The sequence below is a fragment of the Podarcis cretensis genome, assembly GCF_951804945.1.
Source record: "Podarcis cretensis genome assembly, chromosome: 2".
Taxonomy (NCBI): domain Eukaryota; kingdom Metazoa; phylum Chordata; class Lepidosauria; order Squamata; family Lacertidae; genus Podarcis; species Podarcis cretensis.
In genome coordinates, this window is record NC_137171.1 from 51369330 (window position 1) to 51394055 (window position 24726).

At 41.7% G+C, this 24726-nt stretch overlaps 1 protein-coding gene across 6 annotated transcripts in view; it reads left to right on the forward strand.

Annotated features, from left to right (window-relative positions):
* SH3TC2 (SH3 domain and tetratricopeptide repeats 2) overlaps nt 1-10789 on the forward strand; it is a 58079-nt gene extending 47290 nt beyond the window's left edge. For all 6 annotated transcript variants that reach the window (XM_079964764.1, XM_079964763.1, XM_079964768.1 and 3 more), the window contains 5 exons: nt 393-543; nt 1772-1894; nt 3294-3444; nt 4840-5036; nt 6712-10789. In XM_079964764.1, coding sequence (XP_079820890.1) covers nt 393-543; nt 1772-1894; nt 3294-3444; nt 4840-5036; nt 6712-6903 — 814 coding nt within the window. In that variant the 3' untranslated portion in view covers nt 6904-10789. The remainder of the gene's footprint in view (nt 1-392; nt 544-1771; nt 1895-3293; nt 3445-4839; nt 5037-6711) is intronic.
* The last annotated feature ends 13937 nt before the right edge of the window (nt 10790-24726 follow it).

The window sequence follows — 24726 nt, forward strand, 5'->3', positions numbered from 1 at the left end:
ATTCTTGCCCATAGAGAGGCTACTCTCTGTTGCACAGTGTGAACTGGACTTCATTTTGTAGGGAATAGGAAAGGCATAGATCCATGGCAGGACACTCCTTGATAACAGAACTACAGTGGAAGCCACTGTTTTCCTTACACCAAATGCAGTAGAGGTCTTAGAACAGTAAGTGATTATGACATGCCTGGCCCATTCCACCTGCTTTATAAGAGCTTCTCTGTTAAGTTTAGCACTAAATGAAAGGGGACCATCATTCAGCTTGTGTCGGACTTAGGAAACAATGATGCAAGGAAAGCTTTGCAGTGCTGGTCAGAAAGGATTGGTTTGTTTTGACTTGATGCACAAGCTCCCACATTTTCTTTGCAATAATGGAGCCTCCATCAACCCCACAGATATGTGAAACGGGCCCTGGATTATACCAAACAGAGTCTGAGAATCTTCATTGACCTGGAGGAAACGGTCAAAACAGCGCAGGCCTGGCTGCAGGCTGGAAGGCTTTACTATCAAATGCAAGAGGATGAACTTGTGGAAATGTATTTGCAGGTAAAGTAAAAATAAGAGGACTGGTTGTGTCTAACTAACGGCTCTGTGATGTAAGATTGCCAAGCTGAGGTTCCAAACACTAATAAATAGCAAACTGCTATCTGCAGGAAAATCATTATCTTTTGATTTAATGTACAATGTCTGGCGCATGGTGATTGCTGAGTCAGAGTCAGTGTCTAAGAGAAGTAGTGTCAGCAGTGGCAATAAATTTCCCACCAGTTGATGGACACTGAATAGATCTTGGCTGAGGGAGAGGCACAAGTCTTGTATATTTGACATGCAGGTTTATATGCTCAGAGCTTCACTTGGGTATGAAATGTGCAATGACTCACGGCACACTGATAAAAGGTTTATTTGTGCCCAGACTCTCAAATTCCATTACTGAAGAGCTCAGGAAGTGAACCCCCATGATTATTTAAAATTGAAGAAATGTTATTGAAGCATATGGATTTATTTGCGACATTTGGATGTTTTCCCCCTGGGGAGACTGGCAATGAATGCTAGAGGGGAAGAGGGAGTTAAAAAGAAGAGTGTTGTAGCAATAGATGCCACAATACAGAAGGAAGGTGGAGAAAGAGGGGGAGCTATGGAGTGAGGCAGGCGGACATTGGCCCCTTGATCAATGGAAGTCTGCAATAATTTTGGAACTTTTAGTATATGTGATAATCACTTTTTCCTTCGTAATCATGAGTGCACTACAGTTTTGGAGAAGAAGACTTTATGTTTGCAATAGAAATTCAGACTCTTCTGACTCTGTCCATTCCAGTACAACCCCACTGATTTGTAGGCAGTTGTGTAGGAATATTGAATTGGTTTGCTCCTGGATGTAAGTAGCAAATGGCATTCATATAGAGTTGTACCTCGGTTTTCGAACGTAATCTGTTCCGGAAGACCGTTTGAGTTCTGAAACATTCAAAAACCGAAAACTCAGTACGGAAAACTCAATACGGGAGCTGCGTGACATGTTCGACTTCTGAAAAGTGTTCAAAAACCGAAGCATTTACAAGGGTTTATGGTGTTCAAAAACTGAAATGTTCGTCAATGGAGACGTTCAAAAAGCAAGGTACCACTGTAGTTACTATACTGTGAGCAAACATGGACATTGCATATATGCTGCAATGACGAAGGGCCGGGCATAACATTCAGTCATAACTTTTAGCCATACCTTACATTCTTCTTGTATGATGATACTGCCATTGCTCTTACCCTGACCTGATCCCTTTCCCAGGCAGCCATACAGACGTCACTGAAATCTGAAGAGCTGCATTTGGCCATGGAACTATATGAAGAGGCTGGTGATGTCTTTTTCAATGGGATCCGGAACAGACAAAAGGCAGTGGACTATTTCAGGGTATCAACCACACACACAAAAATGGCACTTATGTCTGTATCTGTGGAGATCTACTTATCACGACTGCACTTGAGTATTACTGACATGGATTGAGATAGCCTATGCTGAGGTAGAGGGAGGAAGTTTAAGGAGACATGCTTTTTCACACACCTCATGACTGTTCATAGGTTTATTGAACTATAGTGCTTCTATAGTTTGCAGACTCTTTATGAGCAAGAATATATTCCACATGAGAAATAATGTAGTTGTGAAGTCATATGAGAATGTCTCAGAGTTGTTGTTCTCTGGCTGTCTTCATTAGGACTTGAAGTGGGGCTCTGTGGGCTTGGTTTGTCTCATGGCCTTACTAAACATTATCATTCTGTCTTGCTATTCTCAGTGGGTGCTTACTTTAAAGCAGGAATCATAGAATCATAGAATCATAGAGTTGGAAGAGACCACAAGGGCCATCGAGTCCAACCCCCTGCCAAGCAGGAAACACCATCAGAGCACTCTGAGATTGTGTTTCAGCTGGGGAACATAGGCAGAAATATTATGCTGCATCAATGTAGCATGTAGCATGGCTAGATACAAAGGAGTGAACTCCCTAGATTAAAGGCCATTTTTCACAGCATTTTTGAAAGCCTGGAATGTATAAAAGACTGATTATTCCAACTGTAGCCTTGATTGCATTAGTTTTTTATCCTGAGAATTTTTATTTGATTTTAAGAAAAGTTTGCACATTGCATCATTCTTGTAGTAGCAGAAGGTTGAATTGAACAGAGCTGACATGTAGCTTAAAGGCAAGCCCTTCTTGCAGCTTACCCTGACCCTGGTGCCCTCTAGATGTTTGGGACTGTAATTCCCATCAGCTCCAGCTGCAGAAGGCTGCCTTACAGTTTCTAGACATCAGCCAATGGAACAAAGATCCAGAGTTACAAAACACACACATCGTGTAACAATCTCTTTTTCTTGCTGGGTTTATTTTGACTCATTAGAAAATGAGAATTTGAAGGAGAAACGGTCACAGAGAGACTTGGCACCCCAATTTCCTCCACAATGTCCTCTACAAGACCTTGTAATAATAATGAATATTGTGAAAAAAATTTAAATGTATTCCAAGTTCTTCTCCTTTGAGGATGTTGAAGTGGCTGATATTGGGTGGGTAGAGATGAATGGGGGGGGCAACTTAGAGGAGTAATGTCTTGTTTGCTATATGCTAAATTATCAATACGCTATTAGTAAACACAAGGGGAAATGCTAGATGTACTGAATGGTGGAAGGAGACCGGTATAATGGCATATCCCTTTTGTTTGGAGTGTCCTTCTCTCCAAAGGGCTAATATGCAGCTCAAATGGTCGTGTGACATGGTGGGAAGTTGTGAAGTGACGTGAAAACATTGTGTCATTTCCACCCCCAGGGAGGAGCTGTCCCTTTGGCTAGGAAGCTGAAGGTGTTGCAGACTGAGTTGAGAGTGTTCAACAAGCTGACGGAGCTGCAGCTCGGACTCCAGAATTATGAGAAGGCTTTGGAATTTGCTACCTTGGCAACCAGGCTCAGTGTGGATGTAGGTAGGAAAGGACTAAGGATACATAGCACAGTAATGTCTAAGCCATCTTGTGGAAGGCACCCAGGGAGAGGTGCAATGGACCAGGAATTAGAGAGACTGCTGTTCCCAGAAAAGCCACTATTATAATACACATTTTAATAGCAACTCACTCTGCAGTGAAGAGCAGGCTAAAAATATTTTAAATAGATACATTGCAAAACCAAGATAGTAAAGATAGAAAAAGAGCGCAGAATGTCACCAAATGCCTAAGTAAGAGATGTCTTCTGCTGTTGCTCTTGGAGATAGATACCTGTTTGGAAGCAAAGGAGGTGGGTCTGTAGTGATTTTAAGAACTGAAGAAAGAAAAGAAGGAGTTTTATCATTCATTGCTGGGGACCCTGTCACTGAGGAAGAGTTCCCAAATATGTTCATCTTTCCCCAAATGAATTCTTCCCATGTCTCAACTAGAAATTATCTAACCAAGACAATGCACATGGTCTCTGTGAGAACAGAGGGCTTGAGTAGATGGGCTTTGTCCTGATCCAGCAGGACTGTTACGTTCTTATGTTATGTGTTAACATTATTGGCTTTATATTAGTGTGGCTGCAGCCAGTAGTCTAGAAATTCCTAACTGAAATAAACTGATACTTGTTCCAGTCCACCATTTTATGCCAATTATCCATAAACTCAACCAGCTTTTTAATGTGGGTTAGCTACCATTGGCCACAATACATTGTGTATTCATTCTGAGGAAGAGTGTGTAGATCTCCCTAAATCTATCAATGTATAAATCTGTTTTGCTCCTCCTATCTTTTGATTTTCAGTAGAAATTCTCTGCAATTAATTTTAGAAAAAGTGAATACAGTTTCAGATTTATAGTCTGTTCTGTAGTTATATTAAAGTGCCAGAATTGCCGTTTAGTCCATCCCTTCTTTGCTGTGAATTTCCCCCCTTTCCATAGAAGTAATGGACGCTTCTAATCTTGTGTAATGAAAAACTGCATTTAAAAAAAAAATGAATAAAAATATATATCATACAATGGAGACCATAATGACATATATATGTATTTTGTTTTAATTATTGGGAAACCTTCCTGTCATGAGTTTGACATGAATTTATGCTATCAAATTGACAGTGACACAGATTTTTTTTAGGACATAGGAATTGGAATATGCATTGAAAGGCCAGAGAAAATGGCATCACGCAGTAGCAGCAGCACTGCAACCAAAGCAAATTAAGTCAGAGGAACTGCTCATTGTTTTTCTGTTGTTTGGGGGGTGGGGGGATAGAAATTCAGAAAGAAGGAAATTGAGAGGCATTCTCAATTCATACAGCACTCAGAGCCACCAAACATGTACTCATTTGTATTTTAGTAGGATGTATCATTAATCTAATTTAATTTTAATTCTAATTTAAGGAGATCAGCTGCAAGAACTGGTTGCCTTTCACCGCCTAGCGACAGTGTACTATTGTCTGCAAATGTATGAAATGGCTGAGGACTGCTACCTGAGGACACTCTCTCTGCGCTCACCATTGTTGCAAGGCGCTCAGGAAGCTATGTATTATTCCAAGGTTTACTGTCGCCTGGGAGATTTGACCCTGCACAAACTAAAGGTGAGTGATAGCAGTCTGTGACACATCCTGTGATGAATCTCACTAAACATGTGGCAAGGCCACATGCTAAGTTTCCTCTGACCTTGCACTTAAATTAAGTCTTTCACTATCCCATTAAAAATCTAAGGGCCTGCAATCATCAGTTGCCATGAATTGTTCCAGAAAATGCCACCCATTTGTGGTGATGTACGTACTCTGTTGTGCTGGCTTCTGCCTTGCTGCAGTTCCAGAACCTGTTCAGTCTTCCCTGGACCTCCAAATCCTCTGACTTCAGTTTGATACACAGGTCTTGAACCTTAATTTTGCTTTTCAATAGCCCTGCTACTTCCCTTCAACACTAATTTTTCTCTCTGGCAGTCTAGACCATCCCACCTCATTCTCTGTGGCTAGGTATGAAACAGAGTTGTTGTTGTTATTGTTGTTAAAATTTGTATACCACTCTTCTGAAGATCGCAGGCTGATTCATAACATAAAAACAAAAAATGAGAACACAAAATTCATAATGAAACAAAAGCAAACCAATAATCTCCCTCCCACAAACACATTTTAAAAGCCATAGAATGTTAATCAGCTAAACGCCTGGTTGAAGTGAAACATTTTTGGCTGGCACCTAAAGATATGTAATGAAGGCACCAGGCGAGCCTCCTTGGGGAGAGCATCCTACAAATGGGGAGCCACTGCAGAAAATGCCCATTCTTACGTTGCCACCCTCTGGACCTTTTGTGGAGGAGGCACATGTATAAGGGCCTCAGATGATGATCACAGGGTCTGGGTCAGTCCATATGGGGAGAGGCAGTCCTTGATATATTGCAATTCTGAGCCGTTTAAGGCTTTACAGGTGAAAACCAGCACTTTGAATTGGGCCCAGAAGCTAACTGGCAGCCAGTGTAGTCAGGCCAAAATCAGTAAAATATACTCAAACTGTCTTGTCCCGCTGAGCAACCTGGCTGCTGAATTCTGCGCCAGCTGAAGTTTCTGAACTTATTAGAAGCTGCCATGACTGGAAGATTTCCTCTCAAAAAATGCTGCTTGAGGCACAAATGTAATCATATTTTCAAGGTTCTCTCTGGTTTTTAAAAGATCATTGGGAGAGGTCCTTCCCTTCTATCACACCAGTATCAGAGGCATGTTTTGCAAGGGCGCAAGACAGGGCCTGTACCTAGGCTCTGGAACTCATTTCTGAGGGAGGCGCAGTTAGCCTTCTCTATTACCTTTCTGCCACCAGATGAAGCCAGTGCCCCGACAGAGTGATTTGTGTTTCTGCTGCTGGTGTTTCTTTGGGATGCTTGTTTTAATTTTCAGTGTTGCTTTTTCTATGCTCTTGCTTTTATTTAGGGTTTTTAATTACAGTTTTATTTACTGCATTGCTGTGCTTTTATACTGAATTAAATATTCAATATATTATTGTTAGATGGCTATTGGCACCTAGTGAGGATGGTGGAGGGTAAATAATAAATGATACAATAAATAGATGTGTGAAGGCAGAAATTAATTAATAATTATCTGTGTTGGTCGATTAGAGCAAAGTCAGTATTCCCCTGGTGACTGACTAACTGTGCAACTTGCTTAAAGAGATCTGGGGAGCATCCATTATGCTTTGGTCCCTGCATTGATACCCACAGTCAATCAAACTGGTTTCTCACCCCTCTAATTTTCCACTCCCCTTTATCCTCAGGATGAACAAGATGCAGCTAACTACTTCCTCTTGGCCTTGGCTGCTGCCACTGAGCTTGATGACCAGGCTTGGGAATGCAAGATTCAGTCCAAGCTGGCACAAATATATCATGCTTCCCAGTCCAATAAGAGCCCAAGGGGGTGGACCACATATCGGGCCCGGTGGCTGAGCGAAGGAAGACGTGATGTATGACAAATCACCTTGTGGGACTCAAGAGCTCTCAGACCTCTGAACCAGAAGAAACGAAGCTCGTTTTTCTCACCTCACTGCCAAAGAGCTCTCAAGTGCCTCCTTGGCTTTGAAGCGAAGGGGAGAAACATGTTCCGGCACTTCACTCTCCCTGTGTTTTGAAATTACTGATGGGAAAACTTTAATCTTTCAGGGGATGGATGCACTTTCTGATAGACCAACGCAAAGTGGATAAAAGCCAGGTCCCTTGTGTTTTTATAGCCTAATATTTATCAGCAACACATACGAAGAGAAGACTTCCATCGAGACCTCATTTAATTAGATACACACTGTGAAGGTGTTGCTTAAAGTGCAAATTGAAAGCACAAGGTAGGATATAAACAAGAATTAGCTTGTGGAAACATAAGTTGGCCAGGCTTTGAAGTAGCTGGAGATGATCTCTGAAAAGATACAGCATGAGGATGTTCAACTTGTACCCATTCAACTTCAGTGCCAAAATGCAGAGTGCACTTTCACATTCCCTGCAAACCTTGAATGAGCCCTGAAAGACAGAAAGTTCACTTACAGGAACTTTTTGGGTTGTTGTTTTTAAAGGATTGTGTGTGTGTGTTTTAAGTTGTTGACAATCTACGCTTATGTTTATTTCTGTTTTTCAGCTTTATCTTTATCCTCAAGCAGTTTCTCTGTGCCAGTGTAAACTGCATCGGGACCAAAGATATTCATAGCAAAAGACATAATGGCAGATAGCACCTTTAAAGATAGCATGTGCATGTGATGGGTAAAGGAGAAGACGATCAAAAGAGGGTTCAGGACACATTCTTCAGCCAAGCAACAAGCTGCCTTTGCAACTGAATTGAACCACAAGTGATGCCCCTAGCTTGCCATTCCATAGGAACCTGGGACGTGACCCACTATTGAGTCAGACCACTGCTCCATCTATCTCAGTTTTATTGATACTGTCTACAGCTCTCCAGGGTTCCCAGGCCAGATTGTTTCCCAGCCACCCCTAGAGATACCAGGTGTTGAACCTGGAACCTTCTGCATGCAAAACATGTTCTCTGCTACCCTGACCTATATCCTCTCTCTTCCTCCCAGTTCATTTCTTCCTACTTCAGCATGAAGTCTGTGATGGAGGCACTAAGCTGCAGATTGTTTTGCCAGTTTTTCCCAGCCAGAAAACAAGGAAGGAGGTGGAGGTGGCACTGTAAGAGAGAAGTGGGTAGTGAGAGGAGCAAGATGGGTGGGCCTTGGCCAGCATTCAGTTCATTGATTTGCTTGTCTTCTCAGTTCTTTTTTGAAGCTGGACTTGGTGTGCCGTGAATTCTTTCTGAACATTAAGTGTATCTTCTGCTTAAAGTTCTCAGTAGATCCTGAATTCTACAAATCACCTCAGGCCTGGGCTTGAATCTGGCTTTTTCTATCTGAAGCCTCAGCACTCTCCACATATTACCACTACCTCGCTTTCCCAGGCCCACTCAAATGCTCTTGCCTGGTTGGAATCCTTGAACTGCAATAATGTCTCCTGCTTGCCAAGATGGAGAGATGAAGTTGGGTGTGTGAGGAAACCTCTGACCTCCATACAGTCCAGACCTACAAGAGTCACATCCATTTCCCTGCATCCTTTTGGGATTTGCTCCACCTGCCACTGGCATGTGGCCCCCAGAAGGTTGCCCATGAGGGAATATGGCCCTTAGTATAAAAAATGTTGCACCCCACCCCCTGTAGAGGGGCAGAGCCCGAGGAAGGTTAGTCTTAGAGAGGGACAAGGCATGCACACTGAGCAGTAACTCCTCCAACAGGGGGATATATTTCTCTGCCTTCTGAGTGAAATTCGGGCTCTGGCTACAGGATTTAATGAAGCCAAACCATGGCAGCCTTGGCCTCAGAGTCAGGCCCTCAGTTATTTCCTGGGAGAACCTAAGAAGAGCCTGCTGGATCAGGCCAATGGCCCATCTAGTCCAGCATCCTGTTTTCACAGTGGCCAGCCAGATGCCTGTGGAAAGCCTGAAAGCAGGATCTGACACAGGATCTGACACTTCTCCTGTGGTTTCCAGCAACTGGTATTCAGAAGCGTTCAGAGATTCTTTCCTGGCAACTGGAAAAGTGTGTCCTTTATTGTGCATGTAGTTGCCAAGTCTCTACTGGACCTGGAGAGTAGCTGTACCCTGTGTATCCAGAGATACGGAGTGTAGCATGAATTCCACAGGGAGGGAACGTTTCCATAGCTACACCCAGTAGGCCTCTGCTTCTTTACTGCTGCAATGCTTGCTCTGTTGCTTCCCTGCACTTTTCCCCGCTGGGTGCTCCCAGCCCCTTCCACTGAGGCTGAGATGATATACCCCGTGTAGGAATGGCCCGTTTATTTTTGGCAGGGCATGGAGCATTACCCTGGGCCAGCTTCAAGTGTTTGCAAGCTGTTCTTCACAGTCATCTGAGCTCAAATGAGCTTTCAAGTCTACTTGGAGATGCCACATGTTTACAGCAATCCTGCAGCCACAACAGAAATGCATAAAGTTCTGTGCATTCCAAGCTCTAAATCAGAAGTCCCAGGGCCTCTGTGCCTACAAATGTCAGGCTGTGGCAGGAGGCTGAATTCAGATGCCCTATTGTTTGATGCAGCGCAGCTAGTATTAACATCACATTATGATTCTTTTCCTGTATAAAGCCACTTTTGAGAGGGTGGGGGAGAGAATGGTCTTTTCCATGGGATGTTGTGTTTGCACAGAGTGTCTCTGAACTCTTTCTCATGTTACGAAAAGCACAGATGAAAGTGAAGAGGTTCTTCCTCTGATAATAATAGAAGCAGGGATCATTTCCATGGAACTGGATGTTGGGAGGTTCAGAACAGATGAAAGGAAGTACTTCCTCACATGTTGCAGCATTATGGAATTCATTGCTATGAGATGCACCGGCCACCAATGCAGATGGTTTTAAAAGGGGTTAGGCAAATTTGGGGATGGCAAGGCTCAGTGACTACTAGCCACATTGCTGTGTTCTCTGTCCTCACAATACCAGCTGCTGGGACGTGCAAGTAGCGAGCGTGCTACTGATCTCGGGTCCAACTTGCTGGCTTCCCATAAGCATCTTGTTGGCTACTGTGAGATGCTGCCCCAGATGGCCCTTGGGTCGGATGCAGCCACACTCTTCTTAAGTTCTTACAAAGCAAAAAATTCAGCTTCCCACCCCCTGGACCCATTTCAAAGGAGCTTGCATTTCTGCTGCACCGTGGGATGCTGAGGGAGCCCCCACATTTGGAACAGGCAAGCCTCCCTATGGGGTAGATGCTATTCTCACAAGCCCCATGTATAAAATAACATTGAATGAATGCAACATTGTGTGTGATAGTTCATCTCTGCTGGTAAATTCCTGAGGTGCTACCATGCCTGCCTGCTTTCTGCCTGAATGTTTGAGTCTCTGCTATGAAGCATGAGGGATATCAGGCCTCGCTGTCTTTATGACAGCCCCTAATTGCCTATAGCAGTAACTCTGAACTGTGCCAGTCACTGCAAACGGCTGATGTAGCCATCCAGGACATGCCTCAGAACAAATGTCACTGTGTCTAAATGTGAGGGGCAATACATTGTTATAGAGCAACGTGCTTTACATGTAGAAGGCTCCAAGTTCTGTTCCTTGACGTCTTCCATTAAGCAGAGATTGGGTCCTAAGACCTTGGAAAGCTACTGTCTGTTATCATTCTGGATTAGGTGAAGTAATGGGCTGCCTTGTTTTAAGGCAGCTTCATATGTTCATACATGTTTCTGGGTGTTGTAGCGTTGGGCGTTTGCCAGCTTACAATGTACAGTTTTGCTTTTTCTTTGTGCTATATCCCATCTCACTGCTAGAGAGCAATAAGCAATAAAAATTACTTCCTGGTAATGATTATTTTCCAGTTGTTACTAAAAGCAAGAATCATTTTTTAAATCAAAAAGGGCACCTTAACCATCAGAACCTTTAAGATGCAGCTGTGTATATTTGAATGGACACATTTAGGAGCAACTCTCTCCCAGAGGTGGTGTTTCTGCATAATTTCTAAACCCTAAACAGATCACAGTTTCCTTCTCCCACTCCTCATCTGTGGAACAAATCAGTTAAGATGGCAAAGAACTGGGCTTCATTGCTTAAGGGAGAACCTTTAGAAATAATCCTGATAGGTTCAGCTTTTGTTAGATAGCATTTCTGATTATTATAGAGAAACACTAAAATTATGAAATAACATAGTGTGCTCCAAGAAGCCAGAAATTAACCTCCTGCTATAAAAATAATCTGGTAATACTTACTATTCTTTGAAAAACACGCTCCTGGTTTAAAATTTTGCATCTGATTAGTTTCTCTTGAACACACACACAGAGCGAGGGAGTTAGTACTCTCACAGTGCAGTCTGCCTGCTCCCACCCTTTCTGCAGTCTTCTGAAAGTGTACAATTGTTTAACACCCTGTTCATCTTTTAGAGAATTGTGTAAAACAAAACATCTATGCGTAAATCATACAGAATGTCTGAATAGGTGACAGGACCTTAATTTGGTTCCCCACCCTTTCCTTAATAGCTTTTATTTTCATGTAGGCTCACACTTTCAAACTCCTGATTTACAGTTTCTGAACCTTTGGAACTGGCAGTTTCACTAGAATTCTGCTTCCCTAACTGTTGACGTTGCCAGTACCTGAAACTTGTGACAAGAGCCATCCAATCAAGTGCCTAGATCTCGCTGCATTTCATAACATCTCTCAAATGTGAATTTCAAACATGTAACTCCATTCTAGGATCCTCTTGAAGCATTTCCTTTAAGCTTTCCTATGAGACCTTTCTCCCTTCCCTTGGTAGTTCTAACCGGCACAAAGGAAAAGGAGTTGGGGGGGAAATACTGTATATCTATTCAGCATTGCTAACCAATGCACTCTCTGGGTAGGAAACATGAGAGACTTTCTTAAGCATGTTTACTCAGAAGCAAGTCCCTTGGAATTAGATGAAACTTGCTTTCTAGCAGGACTGCTTAGGATTGCAGCCCTCCGCGATGTTTAAATACACTCTGGGCGACTGGAGACTGGCACACCTCCAGTAAAGTAAGTGGATGCACACACCAGCTGAGAATGTGGCCCAAGAATCTTAACCTCGTTTGGCCCCTTTAATTTGCAGCAAAGAATTCTGCGCAGCCTGGGAAAAATCAATAACTGCACGAATCTCCACTTGGGAATATCTCACGTGGCATGAGTCTGCTTCCCTTTACAGATCTGGGCTGCCTTCCTAGTGTGATCTGAGATTTTACCTCCCAGGGGTGGGGATCATAATGTTCAGCAGCTACTGCAGTTGCTTGAAAACAGAATGAATCCTAGATTGGACAGTCACTAAGAAATTGTGGAATATACGCTTGCTGTTCTATGACTTCTCCACAGACTTTGGTGAGCATGTGGCTGGTGACTTGGTTTCTCCAGCTGTCAGTTGCATGCCATCTCCCCTGTCCGCAGTTTCCCAGTAGAAAATAAAATTAAAATGCTGTCTTGCATGGAAGAAGAAGCAATCATTACACTATTGCAGTGTTCAGCATGATTATTGTAGTTAGTAATCACTTGCAATGAGAAATGTCTTGATGAAATTGCTGATAATAGCAAGAAGCTGGTGCACAATGGAGGACTGGAAAATTGGACAGGCTGATTTGATGGACTGGAGGAAAATAAATGCAAAGCTTTGTATGTGAGGTCCAGAAAGCACTTTCATCATCTGCTGGGGGTTCATCAGCTGGAAATGATAAATTATCATTATCATTTGTGTAATTGTTATTTATACCCTGCTTTTCTGTTCTTTATACTCAGAACAGCTTACAAAGAATACCACTGTGCAATAAAAATAAACAATTAAAACTACACCCCTGCAAATACTAAACTAGCAGTCAGATAAGCTATCAATTAAAAGTAGAGCAATCAAAAGCCGCAGTTCATAAAACACTAAAAGTTACAGGAAGAAAGCAATGCTGTTGTGTTGATAGGTAACCACAGGGACCACAAATCCATCAGTGTGATAAAAGCAAGCAGTGAAAATGAATGTAATTTTACTAAGTATTAGGAGCTTCCAGTACTTTTTATCCACAGGTTGTTTAAATGCTCCAGTTTCTTTAGCAATAAAAAAAGAAACCACAAACAATTTAAAACTTTTTTTCTTTTTAAATGCAGAAAACTAAATCTCTCTTCACGGTAGAAATGTAAATGGAAGAGAAGAAACTGATAATAAATGGCATTCTTATTAGCTGTTTGATTGCTGTGAATTCACATAATACAATCTATTTCCTGGTAGGTAGGAAAAGTAACAGGGTGTGTGTGTTTATCAGGGGGCATGAAAAAAGAAAGTGGGAAGGCAGGAGAGGAATTTTTTGTGTCACCTGGGCAAGCAGCCCGGTGAGATATTACGTCACAGCAGCTGTTGCTGTGGGGGATGGAATACAGTTACCATCAAAGCAATCCTGAAAGGCATCCCATATGTCATTACAGTTTTATTCAGTGTTCATTTGTATAAATTTCAAAGGCTCCAGGAATATCAGTTCTAGGAGCTTTGCTTTCTGGGTCATCAATGCTGTGTAGAAAGAGTCAGATTTCCAAACCTGTGAAATCAGAAACTCAAGCTGTGCATAGAATCCAAGCCATGTGCCATTTACTCTGGAGAAGCCACAGAACCAGAATATGATCAGTGTCAACTGAATGCCTACAAATGTGCCAGTAGGGGCTAGTGCGAGGTTAAAGCTGTGCTTGATGTCTTTCCCAAAACCCATAAATTTCTTTGCGACTCAGATACTGATGTTAGATTAGGATCTACTTCCCCAAAAGGATAGACATCAGAGTAAATTCGTTTGATCAATTGGGAAACGGACTGGCAAATTTATTATTTGTAGAGCTAAAGTGTTTTATCCCACACTTCAGTCGAAAAAGGAGTCCAGCATAGCAAGTCATGAGGCAACAAGCATTTTACAAGTAAGCTTCCCTAATTGCTTCTTTACCTATCTGTAGGAAAGCATGGAGCCCACTTTGAAACACAGAATGATTAGAAAACTTCATTCAACAGCCAAAAAAAGAGAAAAGTTTTTTACTATCTGTAAGTAATACACCGCAGTTCAGAGAGTACATGGACAAATTGGAAAGATTTGGGGAGGGGGAGCTACCAGGAAAAAATAGCTAGAATTCAAACTATAGAAAGAACAGCTGAATAACCTCGAATATTCAGCTCATAAAACAAATTACAGACTCGCTTCAGAAACTAAAGGGATAAGAAGCTGTATGCCTCCATGGGCAGTATCTATTTCATGTCAAGTCTATTGGCACATAAATGTGCAATAGGCAGGAAGTCTTCATGCCCCTTCATAAACCTTTAATTAGCCCTTGACAAATTGGCACTTTCAAATATTTAACAGGATGTCAGGAAGAAATGGGTGCCTTATGTGCTGAAGAAAGGAATATAGATAATATAGAGGGCAAGTGTCAAAGGGGCCCTTAAGTGGTAGGACCTCCAGCTCAAACAAATGCCTAAGAGCTGCCAATTCTATCTCACACCAAACCAGCTTCAGCCCCACAGGTCATGCTCTGCAATGTTCTAGAGGAGCCCTGGCTTTCTAAGAACCCAAACGGCTTCAGAAATAAAGAAATGGCAGGAAATCTCTGATATGCAAGTGGAACACCATTCACATGCACCTGGATTCAACCCACTGCAAATATTTGGAAGAATTTCCTCTCCTCACTACCTTTCAGCAAAGGAACAGGCTCCCCAATTAGGTTCTGGAATATCCCTTTTTGTTGGTTTTCGAATGATCCCTGGCAGTATCAGAGAAGTTTGGGGAAGAAGACATCCTGTCATGGAGCAGAATTTGGCCTCTATGTCCAGCTGGGCTTTCTCGCAATGCTGTGATATTATCGCTGGCCTGACTTCATCCTTCCCTGCTCTCTTATGCTCCATTGAGTTCCCTGGAGAGCCTCCTTGTCACAAAGCAGGAAGCAAGGACCGGAAACTTGGCAACAAAATTCTCCCTTTACAGGAGTGATAGGAAGCATCATAAGTGCCAACAATTCTTGTAAAACTGCTTAATAGCACTGAAGCTTGGGGGTGGGTGAGGACACAGTGCCGGCTGTCAGGAGACAATCCAGAAATGAGATGAAAAACACCAAAATTAGTGTCCAAACACCAGAAACAAAACAGTGAGTTTGGCCCCAAGCCAATCTCAAGATAGCTCACTCTATCCCTGTTCAGTGAGAGAATGACGAGCTCACCAGTTGGGCACCAAAGGAGATATGTCTCCCTGCCCACTGACGTCATCGCTGACCTTTCTGAGAATAAATGTCTACCTCATTATTTTAAAGGGAAGACCAGTTTCTGGCTGGCTTGAACAAGCTGTGCAGATAGGGAAGCTACGTGGATTCATATTTCATTGGCCTGAATCCAAAAGGTCAGCCGCACAACATATGGAGCATCCCGTTCGAGGGCTTAATATTGTGAATGAGTTGTTCTGGTATCACAAATGGGTTATAGAACCATAGAACTGTAGAGTTGGAAGGGACCCCAAGGGTCATCTAGTCCAACTCCCTGCCATGTAGGTGTCACAGTTAAAGAATCCCTGACAGATGGTCATCCAATCATCATTTGGTGAATAACATCATGCAGATGCTTTGTTTAAAAAACACCCTGAGCAAGCAAAGCATAGGTATTCCATGGTAAGTGCCTAGTCTGTATGTTGTACTCTAGGATGACAATCTTGTATGAAAATGTACACTACACAAAACTTTTAATGGCATTAAGATGCAGAGCCTGCTGTTGGGGAACAGAGTTAATATATTGATTGCAGTGGTTCCCTCTTAAGTGCCACTCACTGTGCTTTGGTGCCAAACTTGCAAGGGCCAAGAGGTTGGAACATCGACAGGCCTAGTCAGGAGAATGGGACAAGCTGCCATCCCTTGATATCCCGTTTCCCTGTCATCTGTGTTATGCAAGGGCCTCAGAAATAATTAGCAACTCATTATAAACATTTCCTGTGGCGCAGACCAGACGTCCGACTCACAGAACTCTTCTTGCAGGCATTCAATGTATTCCCTCAGCCAAGCCATCATTTTATTATTGTGACGGAGGGAAGCAAGGCCCACCCTCACCTTTCCTTCAAGCCAGGTTGAGAGGCCTTGGCTCACATGAAAACAAATAAAGCATTAAAATCAGAGAACAAAGGCAAGGGCCAGTGCCAAAAATTACTGTAAACAGCATCTTTCCTTTCCCTCCCTCCAGTTACTGAGCATGTTGAGCAATTCTCTTGCTATCCCAGAGAGGTCCACTGCTATCTCAGGGCCTGCTCTTGTGACTGCACTTGGATTGCTTTATCTTCAGGTTCTGGGAGCATCCAATGTTTTTTCTTCAGATGATAACTAGATAAATACTTTCAGCTCAGGGATATAGCCAATGTGGTACCCTCCAAACATTGTGGACTACAACTCCCATCAGCCTTTGTTAGCATGGTCAATGATCAGGGATGATGAGAGCTGTAGCCCACAAACTCTGGAAGGCACTGTGTTGGTTACCTGGCTTTAGTACATCAAAGGGAGTTTCACTGTGTCTGCCTTAGAACATTTCCCCACGGCACCAGGGGCAGCTATGGCAAACGATCACTAGAGAATGAGCCAACATTTCTGAGGACATCAGAAGAGGCTTATCTTGCAACCTGCCTATCCCATTAGTTTTCATGGGATGAGCAGGATCCACAGCTGCTTTTCACAGTTCTTCAAAAGCAAGGGTTGGATTCAGAAGAAAAGCTTTGGGTTTGCTACAGACATAAGGAGGAGTCGGTGCATGTCCTCCTGAAGGTCTGATCAACAGAGAGATGCTGTGAGACGCACATCAGCCATGCTCCCTCCAGGTGGGCCAAATCAAAGAAACTCTTCTCTTCAAGGTTCTGTCTACAGACTCTTAAGAGCATGTTCATCTTGATATTCACATTTAACAATACAGCATTTGTCATACTCATAAAGCAGTAATTTTAAAAATTGATTCACTGTAACTTATGAAACATATCTGTTTCCAAGCCGTCAGTCACCAACTCACCTTTAATTATGATTTTTATTTTCTGCTGTTGTATCAGGTTTCTTGAATAGTCAACAAGAACCACAGAGAATATATTGAGTACAGATTATTTGATTAACAAATAACATGCCTTTCGGTGCTAGTCTGAATATATTAGAACACCTGCTTAGCATAGTGTTTGTTACATAAACAAAAATGGATTGGACAAAGCCTTCTTTTACGCAATTTCCCTATAAATGTCTGTTTTAATAGTTGCATTGGTATGCAATACAACCTCGGGGGGGGGGGAGAGAGATGAAAACAAGGATGTCAGCCACAGATGCTCGCATTTTCATGATCTCAAATCACCTTTTGGGTGGTGTTTTTGTTGCCAGATCAGCCCCTAGATAGGAGGGCTGACAAATGTCCCAGATTCTAATAGTTTGTCTCACTTTTCAGGCTCCAGGCTCCTTGCAGCTAAAGAGGGGAGGTTGCTTTTCAAATCCCACTTAATGTTCTGCACAATCAATATTATTTACTTACTTACTTAATTAATTAATTGACAGCCTACCTGCATTTTGTGGCCACTAAGCATGCTCAGTCTGTCCACATTACTTGGTTTCCCCCCTAAAGTTGTTGTTGTTGCTGCTGCTGCTGCTGCTGCTGCTGCACTTCTCCAAACTTTGGAGTTCACCTGAGCATGCAGATTCCCCTTGCTTGTGTGTGGATGCTGCTATTCGTCGACATAAGGACCAGCACTTGGAGAACTGAAATTGCTAATAGTATTAGTCTATATGATGATGGTCCTACAAACTGGGTCCTTGGATGACTAACCATATTCTTTGGTATTATAAAAAGTCTTTCGTAGCTAATAGAAATAATGTATTTTTAACTATTTTCATTTAGATCGGTACGTGTTTCCCCATTTGTGTCTCCCCACCCTGAGACACTAGCAGATTGTTTGCATTTTGTAAATGCATGCAGGAATGTAAAAGGTGACATAAATATACCATAAGTCTTGCTTATGAAATGTTAAGAAACTACATGTAAACAAACATTTATGAGTGCATGATTAATTAAAAATGCTTCCTTGACCTTCTCCCACCTGCTGATGCACTGAGGCCAGCACTACACTGGAAGGCTGGCAGTAAAGCCATGTACTTTAACAGGGATAGCTAAGTCTTCATAAAAGCAATTGTTGTGCATACCAGTTTAGTAGTTTATGGATCCTACTAAAGGGCTGCCATCTTGGCATTTCCACCAATCCCAAGAAAGTCAGTTGCACTACTCTGGCCCAAGTGCCTTGATGACTGCAGCTGAAATTATCTTGCCACTTCCTGTCACTTTATGGTTTAATCACAGGTTGCTAATTAGCTAGAAAGCACCTGCCATACAGCAACAGTGAGCACAAAAGGATTGGAAGACCTTGGAACAGTTAAATTAGAGTGCATGCGTCTGATAAAGCAGAACATATTAGAGTTTGCCAAACCTGCAATTTAGACATCTGTTGCTGTCATCATAGTCCTACATATGGAGGCACAAAGATTTAAGATGGGTGCAGACCATGAGATAAGTTGTTTAAACTTGGAAGGGACCTTCAAAATCACAATTCATCCTCTGAATTCCATAAGTATAAGCCACCCTGGCAGATACTCAGTTTATTGAGTTCTTATAATTCCTGCTTCCCAATCTGCTAGGGATATACTCATTGAAATTCCTGAAATCTAGTTTACCCATCCTGAGACAGAGCATGCTAACCCACTTTCTCTATCTTACCATATTGTAGAGAAACATATCAAATTATGTTGAAATCAGAAGGTATATACTGTATTCCTCTATCCATTAATCCAGTTTCACCATAAAAGAAATCTAAGCGGTGGGAGAATATGTCAGTTTAAATTGCTCTCAATTTCTCATTTTTTCCAATTTTATGTGCTGTTCTCCATATTTCTACATCAGTCTGCATTTTTTGGTCATGAAAATATTTCAGCATTTTTATACAAATTTATATATTACTGTACACATTTTTATATGTACTTTTGCCCACTATACACATTTTTACAAAGCAATTCCCCTAATTTGATGCATTTGTGTGTGCCAATATCTGCATTTATATGCGCATTTTACCAAAGTATATCCATTTTTGTACATATTAGTTGCTGGATGACTGTATTGCAAAATTCAGAGAATTGTGAATATGTAAGTGTGTTTTGGTTCATGCATTGTTTCAGAAAATGTAAATTCTGCAGCTTTGCCTTCAAATGTGAATTGAATCAAATTGATCACCTTTCCCTAGTACAGGGATGGGTAACCTCAGACCAAGGGACTCAATGCAGCAATCCAGGCCGCCTCTCTCTAGCCCACATTCCTCTCCCTAAGCCACATCTACAACTTGGCACTCTTCTTCTGGCTGTTATTGTTGTTGTTTTGCCTTGCTGGAATAAGTCATTGAACTGTGTTAATGCCTCTTGCTTGCCTGGTTAGAGGCAGGAGAGTGGCATGTGTTTAAGAAACTGTTTTTGTGTGGCTAAAATGTAACCTATGGTCCAATGATATAATATTTGAATACTCTAGCTTTCCAGCACCAGCAGAGATAACAAACAACAGTAACAATCCAAAATATCAATGCAAGAGAGTCTAGCTGTTCAGACACCTGCAATGAGAGCACAGAGTATATCTGTAAAGTTCAGCAACTTTATGTGCAAAATAACCACAATTGTTTAAATGACTAATTAATAAGGTGGGAAGGAACAATAAAAGAACATTTGAATTATTACATTACATAAAAGCCTTAAAAGGGCCCTGCTAGATCAGGCCAAAGGCTTATCTGGTCCAGCATCTTATTCTCAAAATGGCCGACCAGAAGCCTATGGGATAGGAAGCCTGCAAGCAGGACCTGAGCACAACAGCAGCTTGCTCATTTTTCCACTCACTGTTGTCTTTGGTTTTGCCTACCACTGGCTTGTGGCATACCCAGAAGGATTTGCTCATGAAGGATGCAATCTTCAGGCTGAAGAAAGGTCCCCTGTTCCAGACTGGAAACAGTTTAATTTACCTTTTAAACAGAAACTTTACTTTACCTTTGGCTCTTAAAAAAAAGCAGGTATTTCATAACTTGTAAAGCTATGGTGTGGTGTAGTATATCCAGGACCAGCCCACCCATGAGGTGAGATGAAGCAACAGGATCCACAGGGGCAACAGATCTCAATGCTGATATTTATTTTCCCCTCCCTTGTTCCTATTGTAAATCTTCACTCCTTGCCATTGTGTGGTTTGTCTCGAGGACCAAAATGTCTTGGGCTGGCCCTGAGTATTCAACATCCTTCTCTTGCAGGTGTGTAAAGCTCCTGCGTATTCTTCTTATTTAATTAAACTTGTCAGTCACTTGTTGCACAAAAATGGTCTCCAAGTGACTTACAAGTAAAATACATTATAATAGCATGTAGCACCTCCAGAAGTCATGTGGCACATTTACGCAGAAACAAATATTATTGTACTAGTGATCACATTTACCTCCTATTTAGACCCCTTGACTCAGCAGCACTGTGGCATGGGGTGCATAAATCTAGAACTAATTTGGGGAAATGCAACTGTGAATGCAAAATTCTTTGGATTCCACTTTAATTCTAATTGTCAACAACTAGTTGCATGCAGCAGCCCTGACTGGAGACGGGAATTCTCCAAACATAAAAGGGACATAGTAACAGCTTCAGGGGGTGGGGGGAGACATAGGAAGCTGGCTTATTGATTCAGCCAGCACTGTCAATATAGGCTGGCAGTGCCTCACAAGGATATAAGATAGTGATTTCTACCAGCCCTGTCTGGAGCTGCCAGATACTGAACCTGGGACATTCGGTGTGTAAATCAGATACTCCACCAGCTAAGTTACATCCCTTCCCCAAACTAGTACAAATTAGCATTGTGATGCAGGTGCTGGATTAAGTAAACATAGGGCTGCCATGCTGGCATTTCAAATTGAGGTCTGGGTGAAATTTTCTAACGCGGTGCTTTGTCCTGGATCTTTAGCAAGTCAATGGAAAATTCCTGTTCTTTTCTTTTGTCGTAAAAAAAGCTCAAAAACTTTTGAGTTCCTCAACAATTTTGGGGTGTCCTGGTTTTTACTTTTTGAAATATGGCACCCCTAGTAAACATCTACATTGCAGAATGTGGTACAGATGTATAGTTAGCTCATAATGTTTCAATTGCAGTAGTGACAGGGGAATGTGACTTCTTAACTTGTTATTGGGAGATCTTGTATATCTCATGAAAAGACACACAAAAATGAATGGCCATAAATTCTGGATTTGAAGCTTGTTCCTATTTTTCTTTATTGCACATAAATACCTAATAAAAGCTGGCCAGTTTAGGATCAGTACAACAGCATGAGGAGAAATGAGACAATGGTTTACTTGGCTAGGTTAGGCATAGTCGTAACTCATTAGCCTACAGAATTTTACAAGAGGTCAGTTGTAGAGTGTGCATAATGTTTTTTTGACCAAGCTATTCCACAACATAAATCACAGAGAAGAATTGAAAAGTTATGGGCGTTTCGCAAGACCATTGGAACATCGGCTTCCATGGTTTGTCATTTACTGTAGGAAATACCAGTAGAATATCAGGTTTGTTTCAGATCTACCTGCAGATCTTTATTCATGACGTGTTCTCCTTAATGTCTCGTGCCACATTGTTGAGAAAACTGCGTACAACTTAAGTGGCAACAATCCAACAAGGATCCTGTAAGCCATCATTTAGGATCACTCCTCTGCAGACACAGACATGTTTTATATTCTCTGACGAAATACATTTTGCTGTCGTATAATCTGATGATATTATGACCTGCTTCACCGAGAGACTAGCCAGGGCCAGACTACCAATTAGCTACACACAGCGTCTCAGTCTGCAGATGAGGAGGTGATACGTCACTCCTTTTCTGCCAATTATTTTAAATTTATTTAACTAAATTTATGTAGCACTCAGTTGTAGTAAAACCTTGAAGTGGTTTACAAGAAATATTAAAATTATCAATAAAAAGTAGCTAAAACCGTTAATGCTAATTAAAATTAGCAATACATGAAATACATACATACATCTATGTGTAATAGACAATAATCTGCCCAGCTCTGCAGTGGCTATATGTGAAAGTAACAGAGAGGAGAAGGTTTGGAGTTATAAGGATGATCAGCTTCTGCAGTGTAAAATCAAATTAGATTGTTTTTAGTTTAAGTGCAATGTCAAAGATCATAGTTCAGCCTATAATTCAATGCCGTAGCAACCAAAGTTGTTTTATGCCAATTTAAATATTTCCACGCTATCTATTTTACTTTTTAGGAGAAAGTATATAACGTGCTTGCGGTTATGCTTACTTTTGCTTTGTAATAACTGGAGGCAATAACATGTCCAAGCAGCTGATAGAAATCACTCCTACTGCTGAGATTGCATGCTGCTGACAACTTCTTATTGCATCAGGAAACATACCCGTTTTTCCAGAGAGTCCTGATGTTGAAAGGAAGGCATGAGGATAATGTAAGGAAGGGAAAAGGCTTATAGGCGAGATCACAGGAAAAGTATGTTCCTGCTCCAACCTTCATAGATTTGGGAACATAACTGCAGCATCTGAACAGGAAAGGGATTTAGGGATTTCTGTGGAAAAAAATGCCTGATTGGTGTAATCTGTAATATCAAGACAATACATTCCACCCGTTCGTGTCTACTGTGCTTCCTGTCCGCAGTGGCATGCTAGGATTGGGAACAGACTCTTCTTCTCTAAAGGAAGCCTCTTAAAGTATGGAAGGGAAGAGTCATCTGCATGTTTTTAACATTTGTTTTAAGATTATTTATTCCCTCAGCTGCTACAATTCAGAGATGCACTCTCTGTACCATTTTGTCTGGGACCCTTGGCAAAAATAAGAGATAAACAGACTCTCAATGTCAAATCAGAGGAACAGAGCAACCCTTGAGAAGTAAAGGCATGTTTACAGTGAGGGAAGATGAAGAAATGTGTACTTAATCCTTGTTAATTTTGCCGTTCTCCTCCTGGGGAGCTAGAACCTGGTTTGCGCAATGCTTTTGACAGCATTCTTAACTCACAGTCATGGAAATGAAGAGTGTGATGCATGAGCTGTAGAGTGACCATGTGTCCTCCTTTAGTGAGGGCAATCCTCTCCATTTCAGGGAAAGCAGACATGGTGCCCTCCAGACGTTGTTGGACTAGAATTCCCATCAGCCCCTTGCAGCATGGCAAATTATCAGGGAGGGTGGGAGTTGTAGTTTAGCAAATCTGAGGGCAACACAGTGGCTCGAGATTAAGAGTCTTGTGCTCTACTGAGTGAGCTATCTGCCAAAAACCCCCAACAATTTATAGACAGCAAAAGCTATCAAACCCAGGCAGCTAGAGACCATCTCATTTTTCATTAAAAAGCATTATGGAAGAGGATTGTTTTAGCTGACACCAGAAAGGAGAGCAAAGAGAGTCAGGTACAGTTTCAAAGTCTGGGGGCTGCTGTAGAGAAGGCCTCGACTAGGGTTGCCATACATCTGGAATTTCCCGGCGTTGGAAATAGTGTCTGGCAGAAATTGCTGAAACATCTGGGGAAATTCAGACATACAGCAATCCATGTTGGCAGTTTCATTTTTCGTGGTTTTTCTTAAAAATAGCTCAAAAATGTCATTTTGCACTAATAATAAAAAAGCTCAACAATTTGGGCAAAACTAATTTTCACTTTCTGAAATATGGCAACCCTAGCCCTGACCAACATATAATTTGATTGCTAGAAATATGATGAGGCAGAAGAAGTAATTCCAACTACAGTGGTACCTCGGGTTATAGACGCTTCAGGTTACAGACTCCACTAACCCAGAAATAGTACCTCAGGTTAAGAACTTTGCTTCAGGATGAGAACAGAAATCGTGCTCTGACAGCGCGGCGGCTGTGCGAGGCCCCATTAGCTAGAGTGGTACCTCAGGTTAAGAACAGTTTCAGGTTAAGAATGGACCTCCAGAACGAATTAAGTTCTTAACCTGAGGTACCACTGTATTGTTCTTAAAAAGTACTTGAATTTAATCTAGAATCTATCCTAAAGTAAGGTCTTTGCACCTTGCTCTACCTAATTCCTGAAAAGAAAAGAAAAACAAACAAAAACAAATCTAAAATGGCACTCTGACTGTGAATCAGCTTTTGCAATATGTACCCTGAGGGGATTGTGTCATGCTTTCTGCCCCTTGCATGGCTTTTCTCTGTAATATCTCACTGTCATTGTCTGATCACAACTAACATGCTTCCCCACCACTGCCCATCCAACTACATTTCATACATACATTTCAAACAGCTCTGCTAGAAGAACAGAGAGCAGAGGGTACATGACTTTTGCAACATGAATGATTTTTGTAATAACAGACATTTGCTTAAGTGAAGTTTTCTGAGGCCTGGAGAGCTTTCCTAGTCCTTACTCTTAATGGCCTCAAATTAGACATTGATGTTAGGAGGCATTTAGAGAAAAGAAAAGCAAGTGCAGAATATGAGCATGGCTCAGATACATTCTCCACAAAGTGTTTCGTTTTGATTTGCAATGAGTTGCCCACAGTCAGACCAGACCTTTTATTAAAAGCCATTTTTTTTACAATGTTGATTATTTTAATTGCCCTCATTACAGACAACGAGCACTTAAAAACTTTAAAAGCATTTCTCTCCATCTCCTGGCTTTTATTCATTCCCATTTACAAAAGACATAATGGTAAACACTTTTAAAATGTTAGAGATAAGCTCCCAATTTTGGAACGGAACGGGCCTCTGAAGTGCTCTAGTGCTGAGCAAGTAA